This window comes from Podarcis raffonei, chromosome 13 (assembly GCF_027172205.1).
Source record: "Podarcis raffonei isolate rPodRaf1 chromosome 13, rPodRaf1.pri, whole genome shotgun sequence".
Classification (NCBI taxonomy): Eukaryota; Metazoa; Chordata; class Lepidosauria; order Squamata; family Lacertidae; genus Podarcis; species Podarcis raffonei.
This window is the reverse complement of record NC_070614.1, coordinates 51,749,275-51,775,503: the sequence shown is the minus strand read 5'-3', so window position 1 is coordinate 51,775,503 and position 26,229 is coordinate 51,749,275. Positions and strand designations below refer to the sequence as shown.

At 48.0% G+C, this 26,229-nt stretch overlaps 1 protein-coding gene and 2 non-coding genes across 3 annotated transcripts; 1 reads left to right on the top strand and 2 right to left on the bottom strand.

The window, feature by feature from the left end:
- Positions 1–3,912: 3,912 nt before the first annotated feature.
- On the bottom strand, positions 3,913–3,984 carry TRNAG-UCC (transfer RNA glycine (anticodon UCC)). The gene has a single exon. It is a non-coding gene; the product is annotated as a tRNA-Gly (tRNA).
- A 207-nt stretch (positions 3,985–4,191) lies between these two features.
- TRNAL-UAG (transfer RNA leucine (anticodon UAG)) lies at positions 4,192–4,273 on the bottom strand. Its single transcript has one exon. It is a non-coding gene; the product is annotated as a tRNA-Leu (tRNA).
- Positions 4,274–6,580: 2,307 nt separating this feature from the next.
- TNFSF12 (TNF superfamily member 12) lies at positions 6,581–25,057 on the top strand. The gene is made up of 7 exons (XM_053362084.1): positions 6,581–6,845; positions 13,618–13,656; positions 16,134–16,218; positions 18,386–18,448; positions 18,702–18,737; positions 21,810–21,934; positions 23,456–25,057. Exons 1-7 carry the CDS (start codon positions 6,669–6,671, stop codon positions 23,705–23,707), a joined length of 777 nt encoding a protein of 258 aa, XP_053218059.1. The 5' UTR covers positions 6,581–6,668; the 3' UTR covers positions 23,708–25,057.
- The last annotated feature ends 1,172 nt before the right edge of the window (positions 25,058–26,229 follow it).

The window sequence follows — 26,229 nt, the reverse complement described above, 5'->3', positions numbered from 1 at the left end:
AAGTCAGTCAATATGTAAATAAAGTTGGGCCTTTAAAGAATTAAGTTCGTTTTTATTGTTTATTATGGTGGTGGGTAGGATACTGTTTTTCGTATTGTTTTTTTCTCTGATGTCTTTTTGTTTTTGTTTGTTGTCTTGTTATGTGATATTTGTTATAATTGTGGAAACCCAATAATTATTATTTTTTTGTTTTGTTTTTTAAGAAATCAGGTCCAGAAGTAACATAGAAGAACTGGAGGCAGCTGCAGGTTCTTTTTGAGAAAAGGATGGGACGAACCTCAAGTATAGGGTATAAAGCAGGCTAGGCAATCATTCTAAATAAAGGATGGTTTCTGTGAGGTCAAAGGGTCCACAAAAGGAAGAGGCTGCTTGTTGCCTCTCTGTGTGAGTCTCTGCTCCTTCCCATCAGCCTGTGCCGCTGAGTGTGGCAAATTTCCCTTCATCCCTACGCCGGGGGAGATTTGAGCACCTCTTTAACTCCTGGCCCACATAGGCAGAGTCGTGCGCTTTCTAAGGAGGGTGCCTGTCGCACCTCTTTGCAAGCCGTCTCCTCCTAACATGCTTGTTCTGTTTAGGAGTTTGCTGTAACATCATCTACACACAAGAGCTGGCAGCCTTTAAAAGCGAGTTGAACACCTTTGGCGAGGAAGGCTAATCCATGATGGAGCCTTCAAAGTCAGGAGCAGTCTAGTCGGTTATGATTCACGGGGCCAAAGATTTGGGGTATAATATACAGCTGAGTGATTGGGTAAAATTATGGAAAGAAGGTTTAAAATTTACCGCATGCAATGCCCTAGAAGAAAATGTGATGAAAATGATGTATAGATGGTATATTACACCTGTCAAGTTAGCGAAAATGTATAAAGTTAGTAATAAATGTTGGAAATGTAAAGAAAAAGAGGGAACATTTTATCACATGTGGTGGGAATGTAAAAAGGTGAAATGCTTCTGGGAGATGAAATTTAATGAAATGAAAAAAATTGTTGAAATATACATTTATAAAGAAACCAGAAGCATTTTTATTGGGCATTGTGGGGAGTGATATAAATAGAAAGGAATGCAAGCTCTTTTTATATGCAATAACAGCAGCAAGAATATTACTGGCCCAAAAATGGAAGCAAGAAGAATTACCGACGATTGAAGAATGGAGGATGCAGAACTAGATAAACTAACAGGGAGGATTCGAAACCGGCGGGACCAGAAATTCACGGAAGACTGGAGTAAATTTACAGACTATTTGAAAAGTATTTGTGAAGGTCAGACGACGTTTGTAGGTTTGCAAGAAGTTTTGTGAGGAGTATTATTGGAAATATTGCAAAAATGGAGAAGGGGAAGGATGATTTGTTAAGAGATGTAAAGGCAATATAAAGTTAAGAAATGCATCAGAAGTGGTTAAAACGGTGGATCATCAGAGGTGCTGATGGAAGTCTAAAAAGATTGTATAAGTGATAAGTTTTGTGGTACATTTTATAATTTATATGTTAAAATCAATAAAATATATATATATATATATATTTAAAGTCAGGAGCAGTCTATCCAGAAACACAAGTAATTTAGCATGGGGTGACTTTTTCTGCTCAGTCTTCTGCCCCAAACCATTCTTGTCACTCTGATCACAAGACACCCTGCCTGAAATCCCAAGATCAGATTCCTTCTCCTTGTTTTCAAAGCCCCCTGGCTCAGCATGACCCTCTTATAATCCCTATTAGACAGGGATTCCATGCACAAAAACTCGCTAACCATTGGCCATGCTGGCCGCGGCCGGCGGCCGCAGAAGTCCAACAAACAGTCTATCGCTCCGGCCAGTTCCCGATTGATCCCTGCTCTGCAGCCTCCCCTCTTGAATTGCGGATTGTAAGCTCCTGAGGGCAGAGTTCTTTTTGTACTCTGAAATGCTCTTGTGCCCAGTGGTCTCCTTTCTCAATTCAGGTTGCAAGAAAGGTGACTAAATGACAGGAAGACCTTTGACTCAATGACAGGAATGGATTTGTAAACTAAGTGAATATTTAATTTTGGCAGAATCAACTGCTATAATAAGAAATTGTCGAATCCAAAACGTAAAAAGGAGTGGAAACGTTTCGATGAATATATGGCAAAATATTGCTTTAAAAAAGATACGCTCATATGCCTAGATTAAAATGTGAAGGGATGGATGGAAGAAAAATTAGTAAGGAAAGATAATAAGAATATATAGATGATTTGAGAAGATTGTAGAATGCAAAGATTATTGTAAATTGTATAATGTGGAGGAAATCGAGGGGAAACCTTTTCTGCCAGTTAAGAGCGCCTGGACAGTACCAACGATAGAAGAATGGCAGATGAAGACGATGGATTTTTCAGAGCTAGCCCACCTAACCGGAAGAGTCCGCGACCAGAAGGAGTAGTAGTATCAGGAAGAGTGGATTAAATTTAATGATTACTTAGTTAAATATGTTAAGTTAAACTAACTGAAAAGAGCTTGCAGATACTTAATTGACTTAGGATTTTATTTTTGTTAAGTGATGAATTAATATGTTTCATTTCATAATGTGAATATTTAAGGATGCTAATGTTTAAGTTAAATTTTACAAGAACTGTGATTTGGAAAACCGTTAAAAGGATATGCAATGAAATTCAACCAAGGGGGAGCGAGGAAGTCACTTAACAATGTTAATCAGTGTAATTTTCAATAAGGCTATGATTTATGTCTGTTTGCCTTATGTGTTTGTTTGTTTATAATGTTGTGAAAACCAATAAAAAAAATTGGGGGGGGGGAGGAGAGCTCCTGGACAGTGGAGCAAATAGACCTGGGAGGTTCTTAAGCAGAGGTTCTCTACCCCTCTGTCATGGATGGTCTAGTTGAGATTCCTGCATTGCTTTGGGTTGGACTAGATGAACCTGGATGTCCCAACTCTGTGCAGTCATAATATTGGGCTGCATAGTGTGCCTTTTTTGCAAGTTGCATCCTGGGCCAAACGAGCTTAGTCCTGATGCATCAGGCGGTCTGCGGGTGCAATGGGAAGAGATTTTTGTTTTTGCATTTCCTTAACAATAAATAAGCACTTGTTGTTGTTGTTTAGTCATTTAGTGGTGTCCGACTCTTCGTGACCCCTGGACCAGAGCACGCCAGGCCCTCCTGTCTTCCACTGCCTCCCGCAGTTTGGTCAAACTCAGGCTGGTAGCTTCGAGAACACTGTCCCACCATCTCGTCCTCTGTCATCCCCTTCTCCTTGTGCCCTCCATCTTTCCCAACATCAGGGTCTTTTCCAGGGAGTCTTCTCTTCTCATGAGGTGGCCAGAGTCTTGGAGTCTCAGCTTCAGGATCCGTCCTTCCAGTGAGCACTCAGGGCTGATTTCTTTCAGAATGGAGAGGTTTGATCTTCTTGCAGTCCATGGGACTCTCAAGAGTCTCCTCCAGCACCAGAATTCAAAAGCATCCATTCTTCGGCGATCAGCCTTCTTTATGGTCCAGCTCTCACTTCCATACATCACTACTGGGAAAACCAGAGCTTTAACTATAGGGACCTTTGTTGGCAAGGTGATGTCTCTGCTTTTTAAGATGCTGTCTAGGTTTGTCATTGCTTTTCTCCCAAGAAGCAGGCGTCTTTTAATTTCGTGGCTGCTGTCACCATCTGCAGTGATCATGGAGCCCAAGAAAGTAAAATGTCTCACTGCCTCCATTTCTTCCCCTTCTATTTGCCAGGAGGTGATGGGACCAGTGGCCATGATCTTCGTTTTTTTGAATAAATAAGCACACACACACACCCCAATTGTTGCATTGAAGTTTGTGGGGAGCGTTGGAGAAAACCTCGACCATCCTTGTTTGCATCTCGTGAGAGTGGGGGGGCCTTTGCATTTTGCAAAAAATCAACATCAAGGTTATGGGAGCAGTGGAATTTTAAAAAAACATGAAATAAAAATATAAAAATCTGCTGCGTTGGCCGGGAATCGAACCCGGGTCAACTGCTTGGAAGGCAGCTATGCTCACCACTATACCACCAACGCTTGTTGGGATTAAGCAGGCTGCCGGGAGCCAGAAATGGAAGGATCGCCTGTGCTTTTTTTCCTTTCCTTTTTTCCTTTTGCAGAAGGGGAAAAGAATGCGACGGGGGTGGAGGGAGGAGGAGCCAGCCAGGAAAACAGCGAGCTGCATTTTCCCCCCTCCAAGCCTGGGAAGCGCCGCCGACTCAGCAAAACCCTGCGAAAAACATCTGGCAGCGGTGGGATTCGAACCCACGTCCCCGGAGAGACTGGAGCCTAAATCCAGCGCCTTAGACCGCTCGGCCACGCTACCTTAAGTGGCGGGTGTGGGGGAGGGCAAAGGGAGACGAAACCACAAAAGCGGGTTTAAAAAAAGGAGAAGATGCACCTATGCACGTGTGAACACGCCGACACGTGTTGACCCCAGATGCCCCCGTTCTTTCCAGACAGGGATGCCGTGCGAGGAAAGTGGACTCACTTCCTTCTGGTTTGCACGCTGAGCAAAGGAGAAGCTGCGGGGTTTTTTGTTAAATAACCATTTGCAACATCCGGAGCAAAGGACTTTTTTTTTTGCAAGCTCCCTTTGCACGGGATGTCTCCGTCTTTTTGCTAGAGTCGGCGGGCAGAAGTGAAAGCAAGAAATTGCCTGCTTTATTTTATTTTATTTTGCCCCTTTTCAAGCTGGGATCTCTCTCCTGGGTTGATGCTCGTCTGAACGGAGCCGCGGGTTGACCCGGGTTCGGTTCGTGCTAGCGCAGGAATTGTGCATTTTTTAAAAAAATCCGAAATAAAAGCATTTTTAAAAAATGAATTAATTTTTTCCACGCTGTCCGCCCCCAGAGAAAGATTCAACCGAGAAGTAGGATAATTTGTAACATGCAACTCCAAATCCTCACTTCGCAGGATGTATAGGAAAGTGACGTAATCGGGTTCCGATCACGACATTTCATTCCCCTCTGACATCACTGTTGACAACCTCCCCTCCATGAAACACGTGTGTGTGTGTACACACGTGGTAACACTTCCCGCATGGGACGGACTGTATCCCTCGAAAGCTATTGCCACCACTAAGCGGTTCCGCCTTCAAGGTGCTACAAGACTCCTGCTGTTTCCGATGTGGCTCGTGCTTGATTCCGCGACGTTCACACGCTCATAACTAACACGTGTCGACGCCTCAACTTTAAACCTACACCTTGAAAAAAAAGTGGAGCGGGGAAAGGCTCGATCGTTGATTCCCAAGTCCTGTGAGATCGCGCGCTTGGGCAGAAACTCCGGGTTTGTTTAATTGACGTCCCACCCCGGCCGCTAAAAAACCCCCAAACCCGTAACGTGTGAAGCTACATCCTCGCAAATCACCCCCAGGCAATCTAAGTACGTGTTGGGTAGAGGTGCGGGAGTTACACACAGCCAAGAAGGCGACACTCGCGCGATCTCCTTCTTCGGGACCCGTTAACCTGCGGAACTCCCTGCTGCGTGGTCCCCAGCAGCTCATTCCAGCCCGCCAGCTTCGGCTATCCAGAAGCTGCCAAGCTCTATAATGGATTGAAAAAATGTTGAAATATACATTTATAAAGAAACCAGAGGCCTTTCTTCTTGGAATAACAGGTCTGGAACTGCCCAAGAAAGATGTTCAACTATTTTTGTATGCCACAACTTCTGCACGTATTCTGTTAGCTAAAAAGTGGAAAACCCAAGAATTACCAACGATAGAAGAATGGCAGATGAAGGTGATGGATTTTTCGGAGCTAGCCGACCTAACCGGAAGAGTCCAGGGAGAGTGGATTAAATTTAATGATTACTTAGTTAAATATGTTAAGTTACATTAACTGAAAACAGCTTGCAGACATTTAATTGGCTTAGGATTTTATTTATGTCAAGTGTCGAATTAATATGTTTAATTTCATAATGTGAAGATCTAAGGATGTTAAAGTTAAATTTTATAAGAACTGTGATTTAGAAAACCGTTAAAAGGACATGCAATGAAATTCAACCAAGGGGGAGCGAGGAAGTCACTTAACAATGTTAATCAGTGTAATTTTCCATAAGGCTATGATTTATGTTTGTTTGTCTTATGTGTTTGTTTGTTTATAATGTTGTGAAAACCAATAAAAACTTTTTTGAAGAAAAAAAAAGAGGGCGACACTCGCGCGCGCTCTCCTTCTTCGGGACGCGTTAACCTGCGGAACTCCCTGCTGCGTGGTCCCCAACAGATCATTCCAGCCCGGCAGCTTCGGCTATCCAAAAGCTGCCAAGCTGGGCCGGGAAAGCAGCCAGGCTAGCAGTCCATAGTTCTCCACCAGCATCACCGGCCCCTGGGCTTCGTCTCCATTCCCTAAGGTAGACTGCCACCGAAGCTGGAGGCTCTACTTCGCGCGCTTGGAGCTGTAGGCGGCGGCCGCGGCTTCCTGTGCCGGCGCCCCCGGCCGGGCCTGCTCCGCCCTCGGCGCGCCGCAGCTCCGGCGGGCGTTTCCTGTCCGGATGCTGCTGTTTTGGTGCTGCTGCTCCGCCTCGGCCTCTCGCCGCCGGGGCTGCTGCTGGCAGGCGGCCGAGCGCGGCCTCCCCTCGACGGCCTCGCTGTTGCTGCAGCCGCCGCTGCCTCCTCCTGCTCGTTCTCCGGCGCCGCCTCTCCGCGCCCGGTCGCTTCCGCGCTTGGAGTCGCCGTTCGCCATCCCCGCCGCCGGCCTGGTCCGCCCTCTCCTGCCCCGGCCATGGGGAGGCGCCGCCGGGCCCGGGAGCCGCCCGCCCGCCTGGTGCTGCTGGCGCTGGCGCTGGCCTCCGGCTCGGCGTTGCTGCTGGCCTCGCTCAGCCTCCTGCTGGCCGCCTGGCCCCGATCCAGCGCCCGCGCCGCCCAGCAAGAAGCGCCGCCCGCCGCCGCGGTGCCACAGGTGAGGGGCGCACGGCCAGCGCGCAAGGCTCCAAGCCGCGCGTAATGCCAGCGAGGCGCACGGAAAGGTCCTTGGGGAGGAGGAGGGGGGACCCAACTCGGGGGCCCCCAGATCGCAGAGTTGCAGAGAGATTCGCACCGAGGGCGGCGAGGCGGACGGGCGGGGAGTAGCGGGAGGGGAGGCACCCTTAGGTGCAGCCACCAGCACCCATCAGGCGCAGCCAGGGCTGGGCGAAAGCAGCGCAGGGCGTGCGTCCGGGAGGGCTGAGGAATGCGCTCCGCTGTGCGCACTTTAAGTCGGCGATAATCCGGCCACCTGCTGTAAACGCAGGAGACCCGAGGCAGAGGGGAGGGGCGCCTGCCTTGCAAGATGCATATCTGCCAACAACACACACACACACGTGTGACACTTTGGAGGTGAGCAGTTTTATGGTTGCAGGAAGTTAATCAAAGAGTGATTCTGAATGGCATTGCAGAGGGTTGAGCTGGATGATCTTTGGAAGGTCCCTTCCAGCTCTACAGTCCTGTATATAAATAAATGGAAGGGAGGAGGGAGATTGTAAACAGTGAGGCCAAGAGGCCAGGGGAGGCAAGAGCTCAAATGCAGAGCTCAAATATGCCCAAGATAAGCATTTGACCGCGAGTGATAAGGCACAACCTCCTTAGCTTTGCCCTGCTGTTTCCAATCTTGTCGTGGGAGAGGAAGAAATTAACTCAGTGGGTACCAAACTTTTGGGGGGACCATTGCCCCCCCAACTCTGCAATTCTCAGATTCCAAACAGCAACGATTAATTGCAACCCAATTAAAACTCTTGAACTGCGGTGATTAATTTGACCCAGCGATTCCAGCTTGTAGAAGTTATTTATAACTCCGGCGCCCCACGCCTCCCCCTTGCCCCTTGGCAAACCCACTGCCGCCCTGGTGATGCTGCCCATTTTGGGAGCCCCGGCACTAACTGATCACTCTGGAAATGGTGCAGGAGGCTGCCTGCACCTCCAGGGTCAGAGCAGAACAATGGGCATAAGATCTAGACCAGCCTTTGCCAACTGGGTGCCCTCCAGATGGGTTGGGGCTGCAACTCCCCTCTGAAGGGCGCCCAGTTGGCAGAGCAGGCTGGTCTGTACCCAGCCAGTAAAGAGTGCAAAGCTTCATTGCTGGGAAACATTCCTAAACCCCTGAGGGAAAGCACACTGTTTGCCGCCTTGCGGGCAGACCACAGACCGCCGCATGCCTGCCAACCCCTGCTGAGCCCTGGGCTGTGGGAAGCAGCCCAGTAGTTATTATGGTCTGCAGAGTGGGCATAACACTTCCTCCAAGTCCTTTAAATAGCTCGAAGTGGGTCACGTTCCCGCACCTTTCAGAAACCGCTGTGCGGCAGGCGGGAATTCAACCGGTGCAGCCTCCCCTCAGCGTGCTGGTGCATTGGGGAGAGAAACCGGGTGAAAGCAGGGGACCCCCTTTAACATACCATGCTTGAAACAACAGATGCATTTACTTAGAGAGGCAGGGTGGGCTAGTGGTTAGAGTACTGGACTAGGGCCTGGGAGAGACCAGGGTTCCAGATGCGAATCTTGACACCTCCCATTCATCTTTCCCTGTGCAAATGGCTCTGTTTTAACGCTGCCTTTCTCACTGCTGTGAGGCTGCAGATAAATCCTGAGGCCGCCCCAGCTGCCGGGCGCGAGGATGGGGTCAGATTCGGGTGGGGAGAGGTCACCCGAGAGAGATCTCCCCGGCCCCAGCCCGCCTTTCAGGTGGGGGAAGCGGAGAGCCTTCACAGCTTGGCCAAGGCCACCCAAGTGACTCAGTCGTTGGCCCGAGATTCGAACCTGGATCTTGCCAGAACTGCGTGCTCTGAAAGCCTCTGAATGGATCTCTTCGAGGCAGCCTGGATCCTTTGACGACCTTGTGCCCTCCAGATGGTTCTGCCATGTACTAGTAATAAAACAGCCAGGCTGGGTTGGAGCAGCGGTTTTGGGGAAATGGACCCTTTTATTTGGAGCTGAAACCCCCAAACGAGTGGTATGTGTGTGACGTGTGGTTCAGAGGTGAAGCCTCTGGTGCACCTTTTCCCCACCCCACCCGCTGGACCCACACGCCCAACAGCTGGGCTGGCCCCCCTGAGGCTGGAGGTCGGCCTGTCCTGGCTGCCTCTCCGTAGCAACCTCCCGATCTTTCCCTTCCCAGGCCTTTGCAAATAAAAACAAAAAGCCATCGCTGAGTGCTCACATCTGTTAGATGCGAACAAGGCCCAGCAGAGTCCTTGAAAATGCAGAGGCCGTGCTGAAGCCCTTTGCAGCCCTCCCACCTGTCTGCACATGCAAATAGCCTGGCTGCAGGATCAGACCCATCTGGTCCAGCCCCCTGTTCTCACAGCGGCCAACCAGATGCCCGTTGTGGGAAACCCACAAAGCAGGATTCGAACTCTCTTCCCTCCTGCGGTTTCCAGCAACTAGTATGCCAAACAATTGCTGCATTCTACGATGGGGCCCAGAAGCCCCCCAACCCCCTAGCCTTCCCCTCCTCCATGAATTTGCCCGATCCTCTTTTTAAATCCATCCAAGTTACAAGAACTGATATTACGACGAAACATCAGGAAGAACTTTGGGACAGCAAGAGCCATTTAACGGTGGGATGCATTCACTTGCAATGTGGTGAGCTGTCTCCTTCCTTGGCGGTTTTTAAGCAGAGGCTGGGTGGCCATCTGCCATGGATGCTTTAGTTGAGATTCCTGCATCGCAGGGCGTTGGACTTGTAATAAACGAAAATCTGCGCTTATTCCCTTATGGGGGACATGAGAGCCCTTATAGAGTCCTTTGCAGGTTCTCCATCAGTCGGAGAAAATAACAGGCGCCAGCCAGAGAATATCGAGAAGCAAAGCAGCTCATAAGCCTGATCTTTATTGAACTGTTGCAACAGGGTGCTCCCCTCACACGTAGGAAAGGAGGAGGACCCAGAACCAAGGTGTACCTGCCCTTATATAGACATTTTAAATTGCCTGTCCTGGAGTCCAAGACCACCCCCAGAAATATCATACCTACATCACAGAAGAGGCGGTCTACAGCAGAAATCTGAGTGGGTTGTTTACCTCCTGTCTGGCAGGTTACCTGTTAATGCTTACTTGATTGGATACCCTGGGGAGCCTGGCCAGTCTTTTGTAATGATAAATACTTAGTTCCTGAGCCAGGTCACAGGCTCACCCTATTCATACACAGACATACCCTTAAGATAGGATTTGTGAAGGAAAAGACAATGGGGAGGATTTTCCATTTTCCGTGACCTTGCAGAGAAATCATTTGGTCAGTTTGGGAGTCAAAATGGTTTCCAGGCTGTTTTCCTGTGCTTAATTTTTATATTTCAGACTAGATGACCCTCGGGGTCCCTTTCCAACTCTCTGATTCTCCCGATTCTAAGTTGGTGGCCATCCCTGCCTCTTGGAATCCCAATAGTTTAACTGTCCTGATGATAAAAGGAGCACCTCAAATGCATTGTTTAATGTTTTCTCTTCTATATGCTTGATGCGTGATGGCAGACGAGAGAGAGCTTCTGAGCATGTGCAGAGTTCTTTTACTTTAAAATAGAGCAATTGCGTCTTGCTCATCCTCCGCCCATGAGATGGGGACGGACGGACGGACATTCTTCTCCAGGTCAAAGGTCACATCCTACGAAGCCTCATCTGGGAGTACTTTGCAAGAATGACCTCCTCAGTTAATGCAGTTGACTGGTTCTTTGGAAACTTTTCCTTTTCCTAATTGGGATGAAGATGAATCTACATTCTGGAAATTAAGAGACAGGTTTGCGTGGATGCAATAAGAAAACATACATTTCACACAGTGCTTGTCTTTACTGTGTTTTTTTTCCAGCCATACTGGAGTAGAAATGTTTTAATTGACTGATGAAGGACGCTGCTGCTTTTGGCCCTTAGATTCCCTCAGGCAAATCATGGCATTGACACTTGCAAGGGTACCTCTGAGCATGCTCTGAGTGCTGAGTGGCGACAGGTGTGGGCCACGCATGACCCCGCTTCAGAAATTTGGTGTGCCGCCAAAGCTAGCCCGACTCAGAGAAAAATTAACAGGCCTTCCTGAGTTGTTGTTGTCGAGTCGTTTAGTCGTGTCCGCCTCTTCGTGACCCCCTGGACCAGAGCACGCCAGGCACTCCTGTCTTCCACTGCCTCCCGCAGTTTGGTCAGACTCATGCTGGTAGCTTCGAGAACACTGTCCCACCATCTCATCTGCCATCGTTCCCTTCTCTTGTGGTCTTTCCCAACATCAGGGTCTTTTCCAGGGAGTCCTCTCTTCTCATGAGGTGGCCAAAGTCTTGGAGCCTCAGCTTCAGGATCTGTCCTTCCAGTGAGCACTCAGGGCTGATTTCCTTCAGAATGGAGAGGTTTGATCTCCTTGCAGTCCATGGGACTCTCAAGAGTCTCCTCCAGCACCAGAATTCAAAAGCATCCATTCTTCGGTGATCAGCCTTCTTTATGGTCCAGCTCTCACTTCCATACATCACTACTGGGGAAACCAGAGCTTTAACTATATGGACCTTTGTTGGCAAGGTGATGTCTACTTTTTAAGATGCTGCCTAGATTTGTCATTGCTTTCCTCCCAAGAAGCAGGCGTCTTTTAATTTCGTGACTGCTGTCACCATCTGCAGTGATCATGGAGCCCAAGAAAGTAAAATCTCTCACTGCCTCCATTTCTTCCCCTTCTATTTGCCAGGAGGTGATGGGACCAGTGGCCATGATCTTCGTTTTTTGATGTTGAGCTTCAGACCATATTTTGCGCTCTCCTCTTTCACCCTCAATAAAAGGTTCTTTAATTCCTCCTCACTTTCTGCCATCAAGGTTGTGTCATCTGCATATCTGAGGTTGTTGATATTTCTTCCGGCAATCTTAATTCCGGCTAGGGAGTCATCCAGCCCAGCCTTTCGCATGATGAATTCTGCATATAAGTTAAGTAAGCAGGGAGACAATATACAGCCTTGCCGTACTCCTTTCCCAACTTTGAACCAATCAGTTGTTCCATATCCAGTTCTAACTGCAGCTTCTTGTCCCACATAGAGATTTCTCAGGAGACAGATGAGGTGATCAGGCACTCCCATTTCTTTAAATTTGAGCGTGTCTGTTCTGCAGACTCGACAGCGCTGAGCTCAATATCAGATGGTTTCCTGAAACGGTGACTGGCCGTTCTCACACCTCCTCTCCCCCAAATGTACTCCCCACCCTGCTGTTTCCCCCCTTCCTGATGTTCCCCTTGACAGCAGAGAGGAGGATCAGAAATGCAACTTTTAAGAAAGGCGTTAGCAGCCGGGATGTTGGGAGAGACGTGTTTTCTGGGTTTCCGGGGCAACCATCTCCAGGCTGAACTCCCTGCTCTGCAAAAAAAAAGTACATCTCAGGGCTGAATTTTTGAACCCTTCCCAAAACCGTCCTCTCCCACAGGTACGGAGCAATAAATCAGCCTCGAACTTTGCATCGCTATCTTCTTAACATCCCTGAGTTAAATCTGCAGGGTTATATATTGAAATAAAAAAAATTAATGTTCATAATTGTACCAAAAAAGCACGTGCATAGATATGGGGACCACATGTCTGGAGCAGCACAGGAAGACCGCCCTGAAACCATTTTGGCTCCCAAACTGACCAAATGTTTTCTCTGTAAGGAGGGAGGGGGTGGGGGAACCTTCCCATTGTCTCAGGAACGGGGTAATCACCATCTCAAAGGAATGGCCAGACTACCAAGAAAGGCAATCAGATAAGGCATTATCAGATAACCTGGCAGACAGGGTAAAAACAAGGCACTCGGATTTCTGTTGTAGACCGCCTTTTCTGTTATGTAGGTATGATGTTTGTGGGGAGTGGTCTTGGGTTACACCCCTTCTGTGATGTATCTATGATGTATGGAGGGGTGGTCTTGGACTCCAGGGTAGGCAATTTAAATGTCTATATAAGGGCGGGCACACCTTGGTTCTGGGTCCTCCTCCTTTCCTGTGTGTGAGGGGAGCAACAGTTCAATAAAGATCAGGCTTACAAACTGCTTTGCTTCTCAATATTCTCTGATTGGCCTCCATTCTTTTCTCCGACTGATGGAGAACCTGCAAAGAACTCACCCCCAGACACATCATACCTACATCACAGAAAGGGCAGTCTACAACAGAAATCTGAGTGTGTTGTTTACCTCCTGTCTGGCAGGTTACCTGTTAATGCTCACTTGATTGGATACCCTGGGGAGCCTGGCCAGTCTTTGGTAATGATAAATACTTAGTTCCTGAGCCAGGTCACAGGCTCACCCTATTCAAACACAGACATACCCTTAAGACAGGATTTGTGAGCAAAAAGACAATGGGGATGCTCTTCCATTTTCCTTGACCTTGCAGAGAAATCATTTGGTCAGTTTGGAAGTGAAAATGGTTTCAGGGCAGTTCTCCTGTGCTGCTCCAGACATGTGGTCCACACATCTATGTATGCACTTGGTTGGTACATTTATGAACATTTATTATACAGTGGTACCTCGGGTTAAGTACTTAATTCGTTCTGGAGGTCCGTACTTAACCTGAAACTATTCTTAACCTGAAGCACCACTTAAGCTAATGGGGCTTCCTGCTGCCGCCGTGCGATTTCTGTTCTCATCCTGAAGCAAAGTTCTTAACCCGAGGTACTATTTCTGGGTTAGCAGAGTCTGTAACCTGAAGCGTATGTAACCCGAGGTACCACTGTGTATATATAAGACCTTAATTCCCCCCAACACACACTTTTCTTTCCCTTTGGTCCTCAGGAGCTGCTGTCTGAGGATGACGCCGAAGAGCTGGACCCGGTATGTGGCTTTCTCTCCCATGGGTCTGACCCGGTTGAACTGCTGCCTGCACGAGGGCTGTATGTCCATTTCGTCGCGTGTTTTGGAACAGCTCTGGAGCAGGGTTTCCAGAAAACCCCTTCTCCTCTGCACTGCAAAAATTTTTTTTTCCTTCTAGTAGCACCTTAAAGACCAACTAAGTTAGTTCTTGGTATGAGCTTTCGTGTGCATGCACACTTCTTCAGATACCTTTTTCCTTCCAGTAGCACCTTAAAGACCAACTAAGTTAGTTCTTGGTATGAGCTTTCGTGTGCATGCACACTTCTTCAGATACCAAGAAGAATATCTGAAGATATCAGAATATCTGAAGATATCTTCAGATATCTGAAGAAGTGTGCATGCACACGAAAGCTCATACCAAGAACTAATTTAGTTGGTCTTTAAGGTGCTACTGGAAGGAAAAAAATTTGTTTTGTTTTGACTATGGCAGACCAACACGGCTACCTTTCTGTAACTGGTCCTCTGCACTGGTTTCTGCAGGAAAACAGATTGTCTAAGGCCATGGGGAGGAACCAAGAGCCCTTTTTGTATGTTTTCTGGAAAAGACTCCAGCTCCCATCACCCTCCACCATGGGCCACGCCAGCTGGGGATGATGGGAACTGAAGTCCAAGAATATCTGGGGGTCTCTGGTACAAGGGAACAGAGCCTGGCAGGATCAGACCATGGTCCCACTTAGTCCAGCACCCTGTTCTCACAGCGGCCACCCAATGCCCCAAATGGGAAACCCACCAGCAGGATCCGAGCCCAAGAGCCCTCTCCCCTCTTGCAGTTCCCAGAAATTGGTATTCAGAGAAATAATAATAATAATAATAATAATAATAATAATAATAATAGTAATAATGCTGTCATCCATTTGGGCGGCTTCCAATAAAAACACAAGAGAACATCAAACATAAATACCGTATTTTTTGCACCATAACACTCACTTTTTTCCTCCTAGAAAGTAAGGGGGAATGTCTGTGCGTGTTATGGAGGAAATGCCTACGGGTGGCATGCCTACGGATTTTCCTCCTCTAAAAACTACGTGCGTGTTATGGTCGGGTGCGTGTTATAGAGCGAAAAATGTCTCTGACCTTGGAGGCAGAGAACAGCCATCCTGGCTAGTAATAATAATAATAATAAATTATTTATACTCCACCCTTCTCGGTTAAGGAAACCAGGCTCAGGGCAGCTAACAACAAATTTAAAACACTTAACTGATGCTACGAAAAAACCAGCATAAAATACAGTATAAAGCGTAAATAACAATAAAATAAAAAATCAATTTAGTACCTCTTTCCTCCGTCATGAATTTATTTAAACCTCTTTTTGCTGCCTCAAGTGGCAGGGAGTTCCATAGTTTAGCTACGCCTGAATCTTTCAACGTTCAGTGGTGTTGGGTGTTCACGAATTCTCGTGTCATGGGAGAGGGGGGGAAAGTATTCCTCTATCCCGTTTCTACGTTTTATAAACTCCTGTTGTGTCTCCTTTTCCTTGCCTTTTCCGCAAGCTGAAAATGCCCAAACTCTGTAACCTTTATTTGTGGGACAGCTGCTCCAACCCCTCGGTCATTTTGGACGCCCCTTTCCCTGCCCCTCTCCCAACTCTACAATAGCAGGTGGAGGGATGGATTGCGCTGGGGTGGGGGTGCTGATTTTGGAAAAGAAAATGTTTGATCCAAATATTACCTGGTAATGGGACAGCAGGCTGATGCCTCAGGTGAGCCTGGCACTGCCATCCTTTAGGGATTTGCTTTTTACAGAGAACCCAGATGCAGTGGTACCTTGGTTCTCAAACTTCATCCGTTCCAAAACCAAAGCGTTCCAAAACCAAGGCACGCTTTCCCATAGAAAGTAACGCAAAACGGATTAACCCGCTCCAGACTTTTAAAAACAACCCCTAAGACAGCAATTTAACATGAATTTTACTATCTAATGAGACCATCAATCCATAAAATGAAAGCAATAATCAATGTACTGTACTATAAAATAAATAAGACAGTATTGTAGGTGATAAATATTTAAATAATTTTGTTCCCCTTACCTGCACTGATGATGGTCATTGTTTGGATTGGGGAGCTTTTATCCATTTCCACAGTCACACAACCAGTCAATCAGTAGCTGAACTGGGTTCCACACAGTCACAAAAAACTAATTAACCAAAAAAACCTCAAAAACGCAAAATAAATAGCAAAACCAAAAGTGCCAAACTTAATCCGTTCCGAAAGTCCGTTTGACTTTCGAACTGTTTGAAAACCAAGGCGCGGTTTCTGATTGGTGCAGGCGCCCCGGAAATGATAGCCAACAGCCGCATCGGACGTTCCGCTTCCGAAAAACGTTTGAAAACCGGAACACTTAATTCTGGGTTTTTGGAGTTTGAGAAGCAAAGCTTTTGAGAATCAAGGTACCTGTAATTTCGCCTGCCCTCTGTGTCTTGCATTGTCCCTCTCTCCCTCTAGGTGGTGCTGTCTACCGGCTGGAGCAGCCAAGGCAAGTTCCTGCACCATTTTGCCCAGCAGGGGGCGCTGCGGCAGAGGAGACAGGGTGAGTGTCTCCCTCAATGGAGTGGACGGGGAGGGGAGCAGGCGAGGCACCTGATAGGCCAGGGAATGTGGCAGTTGTACAGGTGAAACTCGAAGAATTAGAATATCGTGGAAAACTTCATTTATTTCAGTAATTCAACTTAAAAGGCGAAACTAATATATGATATAGACTCGTGACATGCAAAGCGAGGTATGTCAAGCCTTTATTTGTTATAATTGTGATGATCATGGCATGTTGTTGTTGTTTAGTCGTTTAGTCGTGTCCGCCTCTTCGTGACCCCCTGGACCAGAGCACGCCAGGCACTCCTGTCTTCCACTGCCTCCCGCAGTTTGGTCAGACTCATGCTGGTAGCTTCGAGAACACTGTCCCACCATCTCGTCCTCTGTCGTCCCCTTCTCCTTGCGCCCTCCATCTTTCCCAACATCAGGGTCTTTTCCAGGGAGTCTTCTCTTCTCATGAGGTGGCCAAAGTCTTGGAGTCTCAGCTTCAGGATCTGTCCTTCCAGTGAGCACTCAGGGCTGATTTCCTTCAGAATGGAGAGGTTTGATCTTCTTGCAGTCCATGGGACTCTTGAGTCTCCTCCAGCACCATGATTCAAAAGCATCAATTCTTCGGCGATCAGCCTTCTTGATGGTCCAGCTCTCGCTTCCATACATCACTACTGGGAAAACCAGAGCTTTAACTGTACGGACCTTTGTTGGCAAGGTGGTGTATCTGCTTTTTAAGATGCTGTCTAGGTTTGTCATTGCTTTTCTCCCAAGAAGCAGGCGTCTTTTAATTTTGTGGCTGCTGTCACCATCTGCAGTGATCATGGAGCCCAAGAAAGTAAAATCTCTCACTGCCTCCATTTCTTCCCCTTCTGTTTGCCAGGAGGTGATGGGACCAGTGGCCATGATCTTCGTTTTTTTGATGTTGAGCTTCAGACCATATTTTGCACTCTCCTCTTTCATCCTCATTAAAAGGTTCTTTAATTCCTCCTCACTTTCTGCCATCAAGGTTGTGTCATCTGCATATCTGATGAAAACCCCAAATTAACAATCTCAGAAAATTAGAATATTAAATGAAATGAGCAAAACAAGGGCTGCAAATAGAGCGATATTGGACCTCTGAGAAGTAGAAGCATGCACATGTACACAGTGCTTGGTTTGGGCCCCTTTTGCATCAATTACTGCCTCAATGCGGCGTGGCATGGATGCTCTCAGCCTGTGGCACTGCTGAGGTGTTATGGAAGACCAGGCTGCTTCAATAGCAGCCTTCAGCTCTTCTGCATTGCTCGGTCTCTTGTCTCTCATCTTTCTCTTGGCAATGCCCCATAGATTCTCTATGGGGTTCAGGTCAGGCGAGTTTGCTGGCCAATCAAACACAGTAATCCCATGGGCACTGAATCAGGTTTTGGTACTTCTGGCAGTGTGGGCAGGTGCCAAAGTCCTGCTGGAAAATGAAGTCAGCATCCCCATAAAGCTCGTCTGTAGAAGGAAGCATGAAGTGCTCCAAAATCTCTTGGTGGACGGCTGCGTTGACCCTGGACTTAATGAAGCACAGTGGACCAACACCAGCTGACGACATGGCTCCCCAAATCTCTTTTCTGATGAGAGCAGCTTTTGCATCTCATTTGGAAACCAAGGACCCAGAGTCTGGAGGAAGAACGGGGAGGCACACAACTAATCCAGAATGCAGCAGCTAGATTGGTGACTGGGAGTGGCCACCGAGACCATATAACACCGGTCTTGAAAGATCTACATTGGCTCCCAATACGTTTCCGAGCACAATTCAAAGTGTTGGTGCTGACCTTGAAAGCCCTAAACGGCCTCGGTCCAGTGTGTCTCCACCCCCATTGTTCAGCCTGGACACTGAGGTCCAGCTCCGAGGGCCTTCTGGTGGTTCCCTCCCTGCGAGAAGCCAAGTTACAGGGAACCAGGCAGAGGGCCTTCTCGGTGGTGGCACCCGCCCTGTGAAACACGCTCCCAACAGATGTCAAGGAAATAAACAGCTATCTGACTTTTAGAAGACATCTGAAGGCAGCCCTCTTTAGGGAAACTAATGTTTAATAGGTTATTGTATTTTAGTGTTTTGTTGGAAGCCGCCCAGAGTGGCTGGGGAAACCCAGCCAGATGGGTGGGGTATCAATAATAAATTATTATTATTATTATTTCTCCCCATTTCACAGCTGCCAAAGGCAAGCGCTCCCGGCCTCGGAAACCCAGCACTGTCTCAGCTGCGCACTACGAAGGTGAGAGAACGTGTGGCATGCTCCCCTGTGCCTTGCGCCCAGATCTGGCCCCAACCAGCCCACCTGTCGGGGGAAGAAAACGGGGACCCTTCCCACAGCCCCCCTGCTTTTATTTGGAAGGGACTGCTTTGGTTTGGGGGGGATCTTCTTTCTCGCCAAACGGTGCTTCTCGCACCCTCAGGAACCCGCTCGTGGTCCCCTAGAGAACCCAGGAGTCTTGCCTGACCCCCGTCTTTTATTTTTATTATTTCAGTGCAGCCCACCGAAGGACGAGCTGGGATCCAGGCAGGTAACACTTCTTGGGCTGGGGCTTCTTTAATGGCTGGGTGGGGAGAAGAGGGGAAGGCTTCTGAGACCCTGTCTGCATAATAATAATAATAATAATAATAATAATAATAATAATAATAATAATAATTTATTTATACCCCGCCCTTCCCGGTTCAAAAACCAGGCTCAGGGCGGCTAACAACAACTTTAAAACACTTAATTATAAAAGCAGCGTAAAATACAGTATAAAAACATGAATTAACAATAAAATTCAAAATTCAAAAATCAATTAAATAATCCCCAGGGCTAGCTGGCTGAATTGGCCCTACTTGGGCCAGCGAGGAGGCCAGGGGAGAATTAGTTGTGGGGTCTCAGAGCGGGTGATCTTCATAAAAGGGGAGGTGGAGGGAAGAGAAGGGAAATAAAAGATCAGGCTGAATTCAAATTAAAGGCCAGGTAGAATAGCTCTGTCTTACAGGCCCGACAGAAGGAGGTTAAATCGGACATGCTATGTGATCTGATGGTGAATTTGGGGTGACCCAATGCAAAAATCCTGAGGCTCCGGAGAACTTCCGGGTTAGTGCCATCGGCACGGGGAGACGGAGGGAATCGGCTCCACAGGATCCGGGTCTTGCCGCTGCGGCGACGCGGGGACCCTCAGAAATCACAGGCGCTGAAGCCTGTGAACTTGGTCACTCGGCGGGCACCATTTGCGCCCCCCCGACCCGCGAAGGAGCCTTTTTAAAGGCTTCGGAACGGGGGACGGGGTGAGCGGCGCGGTGCTGAGAGTCGACTGCTTCTCCTGCGGAGTGAAGCCGCATGCCATGGTCGGAGAGCGCTGACTTCTTCTTGTGAACAATTGGACTCTAAAAGCAACAACCCGTGAGTAATACGGAAATTGGATTTGTAAAGAAAATTTTTTTTTTGAATTAGGCACGATCGGGGAAGGCGCAAACAGGAAGTCCGTCTCCCCGTCTTATAAATAATCTAAAGCAAGGACTAGCTAACTAAGGTCGAGAGAATTTCTTCTTCTTTATTGGGTAAAAGACATTAATTTCACGATTTGGCAGTATAAGTAATTTCACTGGAGGATAAGAGCTAATTTTGAGAGCTGAAGTGCCACCCCCCCGGACCCGGGAGTGATCCGCGAGAGAGCCTGTTGAGGAGATATAGAAGAGTTTGACAGCTGTCAAATTAGCTGTCAAGAAGGAAAAAGAGAACTTTGTTTCTGCTATCTCTGCTGGATATATTTGCTACAATTTGGTTATATTTTGTTGAAAACAAGGAAGAACTGATACAAACTAACTTGATTTTTGGATTTGAACTGGAAGGAAGATAAAGTAACCAAAATCCCTCTAGAGGGGATTTTGGGACATTACAAGAATGGCTGAAGGAGGAAAAATTCAAGCTAAATTGGACAGAGTGTTTCTTCTCTTGGGAAAGTTACAAGGCCAAATTGATGTTTTGGCTACAAATGTTGCAACTCTGGACTTAACAGTAAACAAATCCATTGAATTTGATAAGGACTTGACTCAAGAAGTCCATGCAGCTGGACAAGAAGAGAAACTTGAAAGATTTGAGAGTGTGGAGAAAGAGATATATGTTGTTTCTGAGGAAAAGGAAGGAGGAGATGTAATGTTGCAGATGACAAAGGAGAGCCAGAGGCCTGACATGATGGCTACAAAGGAAAATAAGTACTGGATGATGAAAATCTGTTTTGAATTGAAGATTGAAGAATGGAGAGATCTCCTCATGTGGAGATCTGAAGACCCAAGGATTACAAATTTGCTTAAGGTGGAAGTTGGAGCTTTTGGGACATTTGGACTTAAAAGGAGTAAGAAACAAGATTCGGGCTCCACTTTTAAGTATGGAGGTCTGGCTGGAAGAAACATGGACCCTATTGGGACAGAGCTTCTCCGAGATCTGGTGTTTAATATTAAGGACTACCAAAAAAACCGGCAGAGAGGAATTGAGAGAGAATTAAGAGCCTCGGACGTGAGGTCTCCAGGCTGATAGTAGACTAAGACTGATGGACATTTGTTGGGGATTGAAACCGGGAAAGGGTGGGGTGGGGTTTGGGAATCCAAAGGGTGCAGAATAATAATCTGGTTTTTTTAATTTTGTTTTTTTATTAGTATGAAAATTGGGGAATTCGTGGAAGGGAATTTGGGTCGACTTTAGAAAAAAGTTTTAAGAATGAGCACTGATGTTTAAATACTGATGTTTATAAGTTAAAATTGGTTTGTTTGTTTTTTAAAATGAATTAAATATAAAAAGGTCAAAAATTGGGGACAAGAACTTGTTGAATTAACAATTTGAATTGGAATATAAGAAGGGGAGTCAGGGAAATATGTTATTGAAAATAAGGATTGTAAACTTAATGTGTTTTAAACTTTTTTCTTTTTTCTTTTTGATTTTTTAATGTAAAAAGGTGGAAAAACTCAATAAATATCTTTTGGAAAAAAAACAAAAACAAAAATCCTGAGGATCCACGTGGATCCGTTCTTATTTTTTATATATGCAGTTGTTAAAAAAGGTAAAGGGACCCCTGACCATTAGGTCCAGTCGTGACCGACTCTGGGGTTGTGGCGCTCATCTCGCTTTACTGGCTGAGGGAGCCGGTGTACAGCTTCCGGGTCATGTGGCCAGCATGACTAAGCCGCTTCTGGTGAACCAGAGCAGTGCACGGAAACGCCGTTTACCTTCCCGCCAGAGCGGTACCTATTTATCTGCTTGCACTTTGACGTGCTTTCGAACTGCTAGGTTGGCAGGAGCAGGGACTGAGCAACGGGAGCTCACCCCGTCATTGCGGGGATTCGAACTGCCAACCTTCTGATCGGCAAGTCCTAGGCTCTGTGGTTTAACCCACAGCGCCACCCGCGTCCCTATATGCAGTTGTTACATACATACCTATACACGTGTGTGTGTGTGTATGGCACCATTCACATAACAAAAACTACTGTAGATATTTTATCAAAATTTTCAAAAGCGGGACCCCGCGGGGAAATCTAACCAAAGGGCGGTAATTTGGAGAGATGCTTTTCCAGCCACAAACTCCTCAACCATTTCCTTCTCCCCCCACCCTGCCCCATAGATGCCGACGGGACCATCCGCGGGTGGGTGGAAGCTAAACTCAACACGACGAGTCCCCTCCGTTACGACAGCAGCCGGGGCGAGTTCAGGGTGGCCAAGAGGGGCCTGTATTACCTATACTGCCAGGTGAGGGCTTGAAAAGGTAATCTGGGGCCAGGGAGGGCCCAGGTGGTTTTTGGGTTCTTGGGGGGGGGGAGCGGAGACTTGTGGGTAAAAAGAGCAAGGCATCCTGGGAAATGATGAACTTTGGTTCTTGGGGGGGTGGGGAGAGGGAGAAAGAACATTTCCCAAAGTTTTCGGTATTGATCTCACGGGGTCGGTGGGGCTGCGTAGGGGTGAATAAAGGTCTAGAGGCCAAAAGGGGGTTTACGAGTCTCAGCAGCAAAGGGGATGAGCATGTACAGAGTGCGCCTCTCTTGCCAACAAAAACCCTCCGTATCCCATCTCTTTAGGTGAGATAAAAATATCATTATTTTGACCTATTGCACTTCCTTTTTTAAATACACATTTTATTATTGATAGCTAACAGTGATGAGTGATTAACGTGAATTCTAAATACAGTGATACCTTGGGTTACATACGCTTCAGGTTACAGACTCCGCTAACCCAGAAATAGTGCTTCAGGTTAAGAACTTTGCTTCAGGATGAGAACAGAAATTGTGTTCCAGCAGCACAGCGGCAGCAGGAGGCCCCATTAGCTAAAGTGGTGCTTCAGGTTAAAAACAGTTTTTCAGGTTAAGAACGGACCTCCGGAACGAATTAAGTACTTAACCCGAGGTACCACTGTACTGACATTTCTTGACTTCTTTCTGGTTGCGAGTTCGGACTGTGAGCAAGGATTTGGGTTGGGGCTGGTGACAGGTGTAGGTTAAGCCAATCGAGGGGTTAGCTGAACTCAGAGATTTGGGAAACAACAACAGCAACAATTTATTATTTATACCCCGCCCATCTGGCTGAGTTTCCCCAGCCACTCTGGGTGGCTCCCAATCGAGTGTTAAAAACAATACAGCATTAAATTTCAAAAACTTGCCTAAACAGGCCTGCCGTCAGATGTCTTTTAAAGATAAGATAGCTGCTTATTTCCTTCACATCTGAAGGGAGGGCGTTCCACAGGGCAGGCGCCACCACCGAGAAGGCCCTCTGCCTGGTTCCCTGTAACCTCACTTCTCGCAGGGTGGGAACTGCCAGAAGGCCCTTGGAGCTGGACCTCAGTGTCTGGGCTGAACGATGGGGGTGGAGACGCTCCTTCAGGTATACTGGGCCTTTGAGGCTGTTTAGGGCTTTAAAGGTCAGCACCAACACTTTGAATTGTGCTCGGAAATGTACTGGGAGCCCATGTAGGTCTTTCAGGACCGGTGTTATGTGGTCCCGGCGGCCGCTCCCAGTCCCCAGTCTAGCTGCCGCATTCTGGATTAATTGCAGTTTCCGGTCACCTTCAAAGGTAGCCCCACGTAGAGCGCATTGCAGTAGTCCAAGCGAGAGATAACCAGAGCATGCGCCACTCTGGCAAGAGTTCAGGCAGCTGCCTGCGAGGGATTCTTTAGCTGAGATTCCTGCATTGCAGGGGGGGGTTGGGCTGGATGGCCTTTGGAGGTACCAGACAATTCTTCCGATTCTGAGCTTATTCTCCGTGTCACCCCTTGCCAGGTCCATTTCAACGAAGGGAAGACCATCTACATGAAGCTGGACATCATGTTGGACGGTGAGCTGGCCCTGCGCTGCCTGGAGCAGTTCCCCCCCACCAGCTCTGGGCCCCAGGACCCCGAACTTCGCGTCTGCCAGGTCTCCGGCCTGGTCCTGCTCCGGCCCGACGAGTCCATCCGGGTCCGCACCATTGCCAACGTCCGCCTCAAGGCTGACCGTTACCTTACCTACTTTGGTCTCTTCCAAGTCCACTGAGACGAGGGGCGCTGGGGATCCGTCGAGAGGGAGGAGCTGGATGGTGCCCCCTCGCCCTTCGGGGAGCTGGATGTGGGGGTTCGGAGAGGAAGGGGGCAGGAGCCACTGCGGACTCGATTCCTGCGTTGTGCGGGGTTGGACTGGATAACCCTTGGGGTCCCTTCCACTTCTATTGGTCTAGGACTCCCTGCGTTCAGTCTTCCGGCCTTCCTGGCTCCCAGATCGGAGCAGCGCCGACAATTCGTTCCCCCTCCGCTCCCGATCTGGAACTTCCTGTTTTGGTCCCGCTAAAGACGCCTCGGTCCATTTTTGCGGCGGGCAAAAGCTGCTCACCCCGCTGCGGCCAGAAGGCGCCTTGCCACCCGTCCCAGGCTTGGTATCCCGTCGTTGCGAACAGGTGGGCCTCCGCCATTGCGATTTGTGATTCCTGCGTCGCATTGCCGGGGTTGGTCTGGATGACCCTCGGGGGGTCCCTTCCAACTTGATGAAAACAGAAGCCACAAGCCAAAAAGAGAGAGAAAGGAAAGAGGAACTGGGTCGTTTGCATGGGCTCCCTAGACGGTCGCTGCCTTTCCTTCTGGGAATTGTATTTTTCGCTGCTACACTTCTGCCTCTGCCGGGATCTGTGCCTTCCTAAATTTACGACGCCTCGTGTTTCCTACGTTATTTTGCTTTGTTTTCTGTTTCGTTTTCCGATTTTGTTTCTTGGAAGCTGCTGGATGTTTGCCGTGGGTTGGGCTGGACGACGCCCCCAAAAAACTCTGCAATTCTACGATTGTTTCAAAAGCTGTCCTGCTAGTATGGAGAGAAATAGACGCTGCTGAGGTCCCTGCCAGCCTCAGCCCTTCCGCTGACATATATACTGCTTCATGCCATGCGCAGTATATAACGCAAAGTTTAGAGGCACATCTTGTACATAGAGACTGCAGTTCGGGTAGCGGCCAGCAGGAGGCGACAAAGACACGCACAGGAACAGGAAGCGGCCGGCTTTGATGGATCCCGCCCATTCCAGCCAGTCGAGGGCCAATGGGATTCAAAGAAGCTTCCCATTGGCCGCAGAGAGCAAAAGGGTTTTTTTCAAAGGACAACACATAGGCTGACGTCTCTGTCCCTGCAGATAGATAGATATACAGTATAATCTCTGCTAGCCAGTGCCGGACTTGGGATAGGGGAGGAGGGCCTGATCCTGTTGAATAGAAAGTGATGCTGCTGTTACATTACCTGTTCATACCTGGGGCAGTGGGAGGGGCTGGGGTTTTAATGACCTGTTAATAACAGAAGAAAAGCCTTCTTTAAAAAAATAACAACACGAACACGTTTATTTCCTTTTCAGTCGTGAAGTGGGGCACACAAACACACACAGCTTAGTTCTCAGACCTCACCCCCCAGGCCAAAGTCCGTTTTGGGGGCCTAATCTGGCCCCTGTGGCCCCTGGGGTAAAACCCTAAAAAAAGTTCAACAACTCCAATCCTAAAAAAAAGGCCAACAACTTTGGTTGGCCCTTTGGTCGGCCCTCGCGGGCCCTTCACTTCATCAAATCTGGCCCTCTTTGAAAAAAGTTTGGACACCACTCAAATAGGATGAGTTGTTCCAAATGCCTTAGACCCACACGATTTGGAGCTTCCGAGTGCTATGGAGCATGGGCAGAGGGCACTGCAGGGGGTTGGGCTAGATGGCGCTTGGGTACCCTTCTAACGCTGCAATTCCATGTCGCCGCCCCATTACAGAGCCCCACATTTTAGGGGGACAACAGGGAGGATTCATGGCTGATTGTCTCCAGTCGTCCGCAAGGGATTCCCACGCAGCAGGCTTGATGTTTCCGGCCTTGGTTGTCCCATTTGCAGACCTATTTGCAACGTGGAGTTGGTCTGGCAACAGGCCTGGTGTCTGAAGCCAGCTCTCCACAGAGCACATCGGTGGGGATCTTGCCATCTTCCATTCTGTAGGAACATGCCGAGAACATGGGTTCAGGAGAACACACTGAAATAAAAAAATTAAGGTTATATATAAACCACAAGTCTGAAGGAGCACAGGAAAACAGCCCGGAAACCATTTTGACTCCCAAACTGACCAAATGTTTTCTCTGCAAGGTCAGGGAAAATTGAAAAGCCTCCCCATTGTCTTTTCCTTCACAAATCCTGTCTTAAGGGTATGTCTGCCTATGAATAGGGTGAGCCTGTGACCTGGCTCAGGAACTAAGTATTTATCATTACAAAAGATTGGCCAGGCTCCCCAGGGTATCCAATCAAGTGAGCATTAACAGGTAACCTGCCAGACAGGAGGTAAACAACGCACTCAGATTTCTGCTGTAGACTGACTGCCCTTTCTGTGATGTAGGTATGTTTCTGGGGGTGGTCTTGGACTCCAGGGCGGGCAATTCACAACACCTTTCTTTGAGACTCTTTGTTTGAGACACTGTCCTGCCAGATGATGCCTCTTTGCTTTGTTGTTAAACTGCCCCGATGGTGATGGCAGTTTGGAGGAGGGCGAAGGGGTGGAATACCCTATCTTTGTTCCACAAG

Coding starts and splice junctions, on each gene's coding strand:
- TNFSF12 (XM_053362084.1), top strand. CDS start 6,669: ATGGGGAGGCGCCGCCGGGCCCGGGAGCCGCCCGCCCGCCTGGTGCTG. Junction 6,846..13,617: donor CCGCCGCCGCGGTGCCACAG/GTGAGGGGCGCA, acceptor TTTGGTCCTCAG/GAGCTGCTGTCTGAGGATGA. Junction 18,738..21,809: donor ACGAGCTGGGATCCAGGCAG/GTAACACTTCTT, acceptor CCTGCCCCATAG/ATGCCGACGGGACCATCCGC.